The 11,205-nt window shown below is 38.5% G+C and overlaps 1 protein-coding gene across 1 annotated transcript; it reads left to right on the top strand.

Moving 5' to 3' along the window:
• Positions 1-1,442: 1,442 nt before the first annotated feature.
• LOC106092644 (cleavage stimulation factor subunit 2) lies at positions 1,443-3,193 on the top strand. Its single transcript, XM_013259556.2, has 4 exons — positions 1,443-1,614; positions 1,672-1,750; positions 1,903-2,326; positions 2,375-3,193. The coding sequence occupies exons 1-4, from the start codon at positions 1,557-1,559 to the stop codon at positions 3,002-3,004; spliced, it is 1,191 nt and encodes a 396-aa protein (XP_013115010.1). The 5' UTR covers positions 1,443-1,556; the 3' UTR covers positions 3,005-3,193.
• The last annotated feature ends 8,012 nt before the right edge of the window (positions 3,194-11,205 follow it).

The raw sequence follows: 11,205 nt of genomic DNA on the forward strand, positions 1-11,205 counted from the left end.
TTTGTTATTTTTGTCGATTCCTCTTTGTTTTTTTTTTTTTTTTTTGGGTAGAGTTGCCTAAAAGAGATAATTGACCATTTTTTCTAACACTGACAAATTTTGACGTTTGTCAAATATCAAAAGTACATGATGTTTACTTTTGATATTTGCGCGCCACATAATAATACAGGCAAAAGCCAGAAAATAATAATTATTTGCGTTAGCAGTTATATTGCAAATGCGAACGTTGCAATATGGAGATATTTTAGGAATTGCTTTGGAAAAGGGGAAAACACGGCGAGGAAGACAAGTAAAGTTATTTTAAAGACACCTATATTAATTATTTCCCAATTTTGGGAGGTTTTGTGCATGGAACCTTCTTCACGATTAATGAATGCAAATGCAAATTTGCTTCTATTGGGTTGCCCAGAAAGTAATTGCGGATTTTTCATACAGTCGGCGTTGACAAATTTTTTCACAGCTTGTGACTCTGTAATTGCATTCTTTCTTCTGTCAGTTATCAGCTGTTACTTTTAGCTTGCTTTAGAAAAAAGGGTAAAAAAAGTATATTTGATTAAAGTTCATTCTAAGTTTTAATAAAAATGCATTTAATTTCTTTTAAAAAATCCGCAATTACTTTTTGGGCAACCCAATTTTTTTTTCTATTGTTTACATGAAAATTATGAACGAAACTCATGTCAGTTAAACAAACTATTGACACCGTTATAGAAAAATCACTAAACAACGGCGCCATCATTTCAAAAAACTACAAACACAAAACTGTACTTTTGTCCATTATTATTATATAATAATAACCATTTAAAATCCCGTTACCAATGATAATAAACAATATTTTTACTTATTTTATGCCAAACAAGCCGTTTAAATTTACAATTACTGACATGGAACTTTGCTCAATGAAACGTCAAAATTTACTGTGTTGTCAAAAATCATACTAGCCCCTAGGCTACTCAAAAATTATTCACCACACTTACACGTCATACGGTGGTCATATCATAATTTAATGGTCACGTCATATATTAACTATTTAGGGATAGTTAAAATACCATTCGACACACAGCCTAAGTTACAGAATTGCGGTTCAGGATGCACTTATAAGGTGAAGTCATGCAAACAGCTGAGAACAATTTTGGGTTTTGATTTTGCAATATATCTAAATGTCATACTCTTGTTAGCACAGCTATGATTTTTTCTAAAATCTTAAAAAGGTATTTTATTTGATCCAATATTCCAAACATTAGCAATAAAACAATGTTGTAATGATGAAAATACAAACATAAAACATATTTGAAGAAGATAAATTTTAAAACAACGTTTATTTCGAAACCCACTTTGACATATACATTTGCTAATCAAAGTAGTTTCTTTGGGGGTAGATTTTTGTCGTTGTACTAATGCCATTACCTCTTAATTATACCATGCATCTCACCATAGTGAATTGTTATCAATTGAACTTTACACAAAAAGTTTTTTAATCGACAGTCTGTCGACTTTTGGATCCCTAAAATTTATCATTAAAAATTCGAAGCTTGTAGGAAAAAAATAGTTTTTAAGCAATGGCAGACAAAAATTCAGATCAGAGTATTATGGATAAATCCATGCGATCTGTTTTCGGTATGTTATTACTTATTAAAAAAAATGTACACGGTGAAAATATTAAAATTTTTATAGTGGGCAATATTCCTTACGAAGCGACCGAAGAAAAATTGAAGGAAATATTCAGCGAGGTTGGTCCAGTTGTTTCTTTGAAGTGAGTACTTTTCTGTTGTGTAGTTTTTTAATTTTGTAAACCGTAAACTGCACGTTTGCCAAATTCTTTAGAAATTTATTGATCACGATCTACCTACGCCAGTCTTACAGTTGTCACAGCTAAATACTCTTACTAATATTTCTACTTTGCAGATTGGTATTTGACCGAGAAAGTGGAAAACCAAAAGGGTTTGGGTTTTGTGAATATAAAGACCAAGAAACTGCTTTAAGTGCTATGCGAAATCTTAATGGCTACGAAATTGGCGGAAGAACGCTTCGTGTCGATAACGCATGTACTGAAAAGTCTCGAATGGAGATGCAACAACTATTACAAGGACCACAGGTCGAAAATCCATATGGAGATCATTGTGAAGCGGAACAGGCACCGGAAATCATTACCAAAACCGTAGCATCGTTGCCGCCTGAACAAATGTTTGAGTTAATGAAACAAATGAAACTTTGTATTCAAAACAATCCATCGGAAGCACGTCAAATGCTAATGCTTAATCCCCAACTGGCTTATGCTTTATTGCAAGCAATGGTGGTGATGCGAATTGTTGATCCACCAACAGCACTGGTATGTCTTAATATATCATTTAAGCGCATAATTTAAACTTTTTTTTAGGGCATGCTATTTAAAGTCAACCAAATGCCACCAGTTTTGGGTGCTAAACCAATGATTTCGTCATCAACGGGTGGTTCACAGGTAACCAGTTCTTTGCAACAATCCCCAAACATGCCTAGTTCGGCCATCAATGCAGCTGTATCTGGTCCCAATTTTAATTCTATGCAAGGTAGTGACGTCGATCTTAGACCCATGGCGAGTATAAATATTGGACCACAACCTACAATAGACCATAGAATGAGTCGTAACATAGATCAAGATTTACGTGTCATTCCAAATCCAGTGCCGCCTCCGCTCGTTGATATAAGAAATCAACGACAGCAGCAGTCATCGGTCACAACCTCGCCTACATTTCCGACAGATCCACGTCAAAGACCTATAGATCCTCGTTTGCGGTCCAGTGGGTCATTGGGATCAACACAAGTTGCGCAACAGACTACCCAACAACAATTGCAAAATCGTTTGGCATCAAATTGCGGTTTGCCAAATGACGCATCTGATCAGGAAAAAGCTGCTTTAATAATGCAAGTGCTGCAACTGACCGACGAACAAATATCTCAGTTGCCTCCTGAGCAAAGAACTAGCATTCTTGTTTTGAAGGAGCAGATAGCTAAAAGTACCCAGCGATGAAATCAAAATCTATTTTTGTTTGAGTTAACATTAAATAGTATTTTTATTCAAATTGATAATGTGATTCATGACACATTTGGCCCTTAGTTTATTTCTATATAATCATTTGTTAAAAAATATGTAATTCATTCGGTTTTTGTCAAATAATAATCAAAGTACCATACAGATTTCACGTTAAGAAATCTTATATTTCTTTTGTTTTTTAAGATTCACTTGGAAATTTTGAAAAAAATATTTTTGTCTTGAAAACCGCTAAAGAAATTTGCATCGTTTTTTTTATTTTGTGCGCACATTTACGCACAATTTGAGTGAAATTTCTATTAGGTTGAGTCTGCGATAAGACTCATACATTTTCGTCTATTGTGATACCACAGGAACAGGAGAAGCAGGATACGTTCTATTTCCTACCGTTGAAGGATCCAGATCGCTTTAAAATACCTCGCGCGTTATCCGCAGTGCCTGAATAGAAAACACGTTTAAGACTAAGATCTTCCCTATCCTAGAGAACTCAGATCTGCCATGGAGCTACAGAAATCCTAATAGGATATGTTCTGAGTTTTTTTCAGCTTGCCCTTATATTTTACCTAACTCAGCCATATAGAAGTCCCAGTCGTCCGCGACTACCGTTGCAGGTACTCCGTATGAAGCATTCCACTATCCGCAAATTGTGGATGCGCCCGGTAGCTCGCAGCTGAGCTTTACGTAAAAGCAATGAACACCACATATCGGACCTCAATGTTCCAGCCTGTGTGGTGCTCACTGCGACCCGGTGCCGGGTCGCAGTCATGTGGTACCCTTGTGGCTTTCGCCTTGTTGAAGAGTTTTCTGCAAACGTCCTTAGACCGACTAGTTCTGGTTTCCAAAATGGTTTGGCTCCAGAACTTGCTGATATAAGCGAGCCGTAAGGGCCTTCGTAATCCGCTTGAACATTAGGTCTATATCCTCCGCAGTTTCCACCTCCTTTTCAGGGGTAATGAAGATAGTCTTACAAAATGTTTGCTGAAATTTATACCACTCTACCTTGCTTCTGTTTAGGCAAAGGACCACAAGGTAATATAGGGTTTTCCAATAGAGTCTTGAATTTAATTTGTGAACGCACTCTTATATTAATTATCAAACTGTCATTGTCAATTTATTCAGCAAACCCAACATTTCCATGTTGTTGTTATAGCAGTTTGTTGTGTTCTATCTTTCTTCTTGATTCTGTTGAGTGTCAAGACCCAGGAAAGCTGGGCAGTTAAACAGGTAACGTGTATCGTGTGGTCTCTGGTAACAATCGGGCCATACATCTTGCACGTCGGCATCAATCCTTACTCTGTAGAATTGAGGTGGCTGCATCTGACGGAACGTAATTGACCCAGAACTACTCAAGTTTGCCAGGGGAGATCAATTCCTTCTGTTGCAATGGGAGGCGGTCGTTTTCCAAGGACTACATTCACCCGGTAACTATTTACCGCATCTGCTACCGTGTCTGCATGAATGTTGTCTAGACCTGCTTGATATGCCGCTTGATCTAAAGGTTCTCTCTTGTAGCGCTGAACCTCACGCTCTTAAGGCTTCTGGGCGGTGGCTTCTTTTAAGACTTCTACCGGCAATTGACTTGAGGACCTTGTTTCTACTTTTGACTTTTTCGCAAATTGCTGTGGCATGTGGGGAGAATGTGTAAGAGCTGTCAAAAGTGACGTCAAGTATTTTGGGACACTTGATGGTCGGCATCATTTCTCCATCGATCATCACAGTCAGCTCGGTATTCAACTCACGTGTATTTGTAGTGAACAATGTGGCTGAAGATTTGTTGGCAGATATCTTCACGTTTCTTGCAGCGAAATATGAGGCAAGTTCGTTGAGTTAGACATTCAACCTATCGCAGATGTCAATGACGTCCGCATATGATACGATCTCTATGCCTTCTGGAGGGGGTGTAATGGGGGTTAGGTAAAGGTTAAACAGTGCCGGAGATATCACCCCGCCTTGGGGAACTCCCAGTTTCACTTGTTATGACCACGTACATGCGCTAACTAGTGTCTTCCGGCAGCTCTTCGGCCTCAGGGAGATCCTCAACCCACTCAAAACTAGCCTATGTCGCAGATGTCAACAATGGGTGGGAGGCCTGACGTCCGCATATGATACGATCTCTATGCCTTCTGGAGGGGGTGTAATGGGGGATAAGTAGAGGTTAAACAGTGCCGGAGATATCACCCCGCCTTGGGGAACTCCCAGTTTCACTTGTTATGACCACGTACATGCGCTAACTTGTGTCTTCCGGCAGCTCTTCGGCCTCAGGGAGATCCTCAGCCCACTCAAAACTAGCCTATGGTCTAACACGATTTTTTTTAGCATCAAATACAGAAAACTTAAAAACACAAGCACTTACAAAACACACGGGGATACTCTTTTGGGATTCGGGTCCTTTGGTTTCCAGACCCACACTTATCCCACCCTTCCATGGCCCATATGATCCTTGTATCACTTGGTATGGACCTCACTATCTCCCTCTACCACTTACTTCTCTCTTTCAACCGTTTCCCCTCCCAAACTTAAAAAAACTCACTTCATTTCAATTCTGTTAATACAGTACAAAAAACATTTTTTTTTATTTGTACAAAAAAAAAAACACAAAATTCCGGTCATATAGAATTATTTAAATATTTTTTTCTTTACAAATAAAATCACAACAAACGCAAAAAAAATTCCAATCAATCTTCTTGCGGGTCCTACACAAATCTTTTGATGGGAGTTCTATGTCCAATGTGGACTGGATTACTCTATCCGGATCTTACTTTCCCTACCTAATTGAGCTCAATTAAGTAGACCTTTACTTCTTTTCCTAAATATTCAAGGGTTTCGAAATAATAGAAACCCTCTCGCTGCTTTATACAGTCCTTCATAAGTCACAAAAAAATTTAATCAATTAAGTCCTTAAAAGCTTCAAAAACTAATCTTTAAGAATAAATATATAGATGGTCAATAAAAATGATTAATAAATAAAATTAAATAAAAAGAACAAGCAAAAATTAAAAAAAAGATATAAAGGAAACAAGGTTATCTACCACTACGACTACATTAATTCATGACAAAATAAATAAGGGTGGGGAAAAATCGAATCGAGACAAATTGCCTCTTTAAGTAAGCGCCTAATAGCGGGCTTTACTTCTGGATAAATATGGCAGTTTTGGTATTCTCGCCGTGTGGACGATATGGAATGCAATTTATGTAGAACGTACAGTGCCTCCACTTTGGCACTATCTATATCCAAACAGATCACGGCCCACACGTATAATAGTCTTCTCTGGTTATTGTCGGTGCTGCAAATGTTCAGCAGCTATGTGTCCCAGCTTGGACAAGGTGTTGCGTAACCTGCGCTTTTCTTGTTGGCAATTTGGTGGTTACCCAAATGCACTCGCTTACCAAGCAGCTAGTTGGGTTGGATTGACAGTTTGATTCCAAGCAAAGAATTCCTTTCGTAACCAACATCTATTTAGAGTTACACACATCATTTCACATTTTTCATATATCTTTTGTTTATTCGAACTCACTTTAATTGTTGCCGTTTGCCTATTTAATACTGCTTTCAGTTGTTTATTATCTTCAAAAAAAAACTTTAATTCACCACTCGAGAGCTTTCTAGCCGCGACAAAATTTGCCATAAATTAGTTACCGCCGGGACTTTCTTTTGAAACCAATATGGACCATTTTGGCTACTATTCTCCTTATTAAAGGCTTGGTTCGCCTCCATTTTTCATATACTTTTAATGTGTGGGTTAGTTTCCAAAACTACTTTCTCTTTTACTCAAAAGTTGTCATTATATTTAATTTTAAATTTTTCATTTTTGCCATCCCTCTATATCCACCAGCATCCAGGGATGGCATACATGCCAACCCTGTACCAATTAGTTCATTGTAGTGCAATAACGCTGGAACCAACATGACATCTGACACTTGTACATACACACAGCAGCGCAGCACCATTCCTGAAAAAAAAAACACAACACGTAAAGCCGCCAAGAAGACAAATAAACCCTTGCCACATAAAAATAGGAATCTACAAAGGTGGTCAGCAGCCCTCACGCAACTAAACTCTGATTAGGCTGTCATAACGTCCTTAAATTGACTTGAACAGAACTGTGCACCATTGTCACTGTGGACAGTCTCTGGCACTCCGAATTTCCTGAAAATCTCTTCCACTAAAAATCGTACTATATTGCTGGCCGTAGCTTCTTTTATGACTTGAGAAAAACAAATTTGGTAAAGTGCTCCATGACAATAAAGATATATGCATTTCCACTATTAGACTGGGTATATTTCCCTAACAGATCCACACATATCTTTTGGAACGGCCGATATGTTTTCACCTCACTTCATATTGTTGTATAATTTACATTCGTGGTCTCTTTGCATGTTACACATTTAGTGACATATTGGCGGACTTGTGAAGTCATATTGGGACAGTAAATGTTTGCCTCAGTCGACATAATGTTTTCGATATCCCACCATGAGCAGCCGTAGGTGAATCATGTTCCTTTTGAATTAACATATGGGTCAAGGACTCAGGTACCCATAACCTCCACTCGTATTCACCTAATTCCTCCTTGCCATCTTGCCTCATGCGTTTGAACACCATTTCTTCCTGCACCCTCAAGTCAGGAAGTTTATCGTGATTACCTTCGATAGTTTTTCGGAGCACCTAGTACTCTGAACTTTCGAGCTCTTTCGCCTTAAAGCCAAACATCTGCTGCAAATCCAGTTCATCAACGGTAGGGAGTCTGGACGGGGTATCGGCAACGACGTTGTCCTTCCCCTTTCTATGCTCTATTGAGAACCCATATGCCTTTAACTGCAATGATCAACGAGCGAGACGACCACTTAAGTCCTTCAAACTCATCAGCCATTGCAAACTAGCATTTGGTCTGCCCCACAGTTACACTGTAATTTCGCTGACTTGAGTTCAGCTTCTGTGAGAAGAAGGCTATCGGGTGCTCGTCTCCTTGGTTATTGAGCTGAAACAGCAATGCTCCAATACCGTATTCGGAAGCATCACACTGTATAAAAAATCGTCTACGGAAATCCGCGTGACGCAAGACAGGTGCTGTTGTCAAAGCCATCTTCAAGGTCTCAAATGCCCCGATGGCTTCTCTGGTCATTGTGAATTTCTTAAATTTTCGGAGAGTATACGTCAGAGGTGCATATATGGTGGCAAAATCTCTTATAAATCAGCGATACCACCCCGCCGTGTTAAGAAAGCTCCGGACTTCCGTCGGGTTTCTATTAACTTGATGGCCTCAACCTTTTCAGCATCCGATGATAAACCCGAGGTACTTGATTTCCCTTAAACAGAATTGCGATTTGTTCAATCCAATAGTGAGATTTGCATTTCTAATACATTGAGCTACTTCTTTCAAAAGCTGTTAGTGTTGGTCAAAATCGCTGGAGATCATCCAGATAGATGAATACATTTTCCTTGAGCCTGGCGGGGACGAACTTGTCCATTAAGCGACATAAACGTTGCGCGCCGTTGCATAGCCCGAAGGGCATAACGTGAAACTGGTATAAGGGTCGACCCGGGACCGTGAAAGCGGTGTACCTTTTGCTTTCCTCATCCCTTTGCAATTGCCGGAAAGTATACTTCAGATCGACGCTACTTATGTAGTACGTCTCATCAATTCTACTTAAAATTCCGTCTATGTTATGAAGAGGATACGCATCCTTCTTCGTTAATTTATTTAGTTTTCTGGCATCGAGACAGAACAAGTTTTTTCCGGGTTTCCTCACAACTGTGGTCCGGTTACTCCACGGGCTCTCACTTTCTTCTATAACGTTTAGTTTAAGGATGTTGTCAATCTAATCTTGTGTTATTTGCTGCATCGCGGGTGACATGGGGTAGTGCCTATCTTTCACTGGTTCGGCTCCCTCTATCAACTTGTTAGTATGCTTCTTCAGCTTGGTGCACCCAAGCCCTTTTTCCTCGAATGAGTCAAATTGTTTTATGACCTCATTCAATCTGGCTTGTTGTTCATCTGTCAATATGTGAGGTTTTAGTCGATGATCTTCCTTTGAACTCCCGAAATCTTCCATAACTTTTTCTATATTAATCTCCTCTATGTCCAATATACTTGGGGCTGGTCAATACCTAAATAGAGTTTTTGCTCCGAATCCGGGCATAAATTTAAAGTCATATGTTTTGCATTATCTTCATATTCAACGGGGTACTTAATTTTGCCAATCACTCTGTAGCTATGTCCGCTGGCTGTAGTGACATTGTTGTAAATAGGTTTTATTTCTAAAGATAGATCTTCAATCAATTCTCTGCAGCCGCGACCAAGAAGCATATCGGGGCGCCAGTATCGAACAAACCCCTTGTGACAAGTTTATATAAATCAATTGTAAAATTGAGTAAAATTCAATCTCTTTTAACTATTAGAAGATTAATGGTTGTATTCTCAGAGAGATCCAATTGTTAGGAATGTATTCATATCGTATCAATTCATGAAGTGTAAAAAAATCCCAAAGACTATCATGTGAAACATTGCACATTTGTATGCAATACCTAAAATAGGATTATTGTACCATGGCAATTAACTTTTTTCCCTTCGAAAGTAAAGTCCTCATGACAAAAAGGCCTTCTGACACTCTGACTCACGGCATACATTCTACCGTAACGGCTATCATTCTTCGCTTGTCATAAATCCTATGTATGTGGTATCCCTTATACTAATAAATCTAACATATACGAACAAAACAGAACACAGTACGATAACCAGGATTCACTGAATAAGGTTAAGCCAAGCGATCAGCCGACATACTTTTTTTTTAATATTTGGCAGTACTTGGCATTGAGGATGTCAACTTGTTCTCTTTTTACATTCATTCTTTGTTTACGTTTTCTCCTATATGATGACATTTTCAATCGTCAGATTTGACATCCTTAATGATGTTTATGGGGCCTATCCACTTTGTGTTTTGCATGTGACCTAACCTTCTATTAGTGAATCCTGTACGATAACAAACACTCATAGTTACAAATATACAACTATATATTGCATTTGACCCATTCTTATATTCTAAATCTAATCCTAAACAAATATATCTTAATCTAATATTGCACTTTAAACAGCCTCTACCATGTAGAGCTGAATGCAATATCAACCAGTCATAATTAGTATTTGACTAGATTGATTCGGGCTATTGAATCTAATGGTGATTTCGATTCTGAAAAAAAATGTTGCACTAATGTTGCACTTATACGGGACAACATTTTGGGAATGCTGCCTTATCCCTCTCATAGTTTTACACTTTTTACATTTTCAATCGAACATGTTAATATGCCCGTATATTGGAATTTCAACCAAATAATGCTGTAAAATGTAGCAATGCATCTAATATGCCGTTAGCTAAATAAAACGCGATTACTTTTTCCTTTTTTTATGTATTTCTTTTTAATATTTTGCCAAACATTCTACAAATTGTTTTCTTCTTCTTCTTTTCAACCAAAATTTGCTTGAACGGTGGCATGCACATGAGATGATAGCAGCTGATTTAAAGTGCGGCATTCTCCATCCTAGCCTAGCCACGGTGTAGAAAATGCAGCATTTTTTCACTTTCAGTGGGCAACACCATTACAAACGAACATTTACCCGGTGGTGGGGTTACACTTTTTTGGAGAATCGAACACAAAATTTCGATCTCAGTGCAACATGTCGAAAAAATGCTGCACTTTTTTTCACAATCGAAATCACCATAAAACTTTGGCTATTACCAAATACGTAGATGACATTGCTCTTATTCTCCTTACTCCTAATATTAGTGACTAGGAAGTATCGGTTTTAGTTCGGGCGCCATTTCTGTTATGACCATTAACTTGGGTCTTCCGGTAGCTCTTCGGCCTCAGCGAGATCCTCAACCCACCCAAAACTAGCCTATGGTCTAACATCATTTTTTTTATAAACAAAACAAAACTTAAAAACACTAATACTTACAAAACACACGGGGATACTCTTTGGGATTCGGGTCCTTTGGTGTTTCAGACCCACACTTAGCCTACCCTTCCATGGTCTATATGATCCTTGCATCACTTGGTATGGACCCCACTACCTCCCTCCACCACTTACTCCTCTCTTTCAACCGTTTCCCCTCCCAAACTTAAAAAAGTCACTCAATTTCAATTCTTGGTGGCAATTTAGTGGTTACCCAAACGTAACCCGGCA

Source organism: Stomoxys calcitrans, chromosome 2 (genome assembly GCF_963082655.1).
Source record: "Stomoxys calcitrans chromosome 2, idStoCalc2.1, whole genome shotgun sequence".
NCBI lineage: Eukaryota > Metazoa > Arthropoda > Insecta > Diptera > Muscidae > Stomoxys > Stomoxys calcitrans.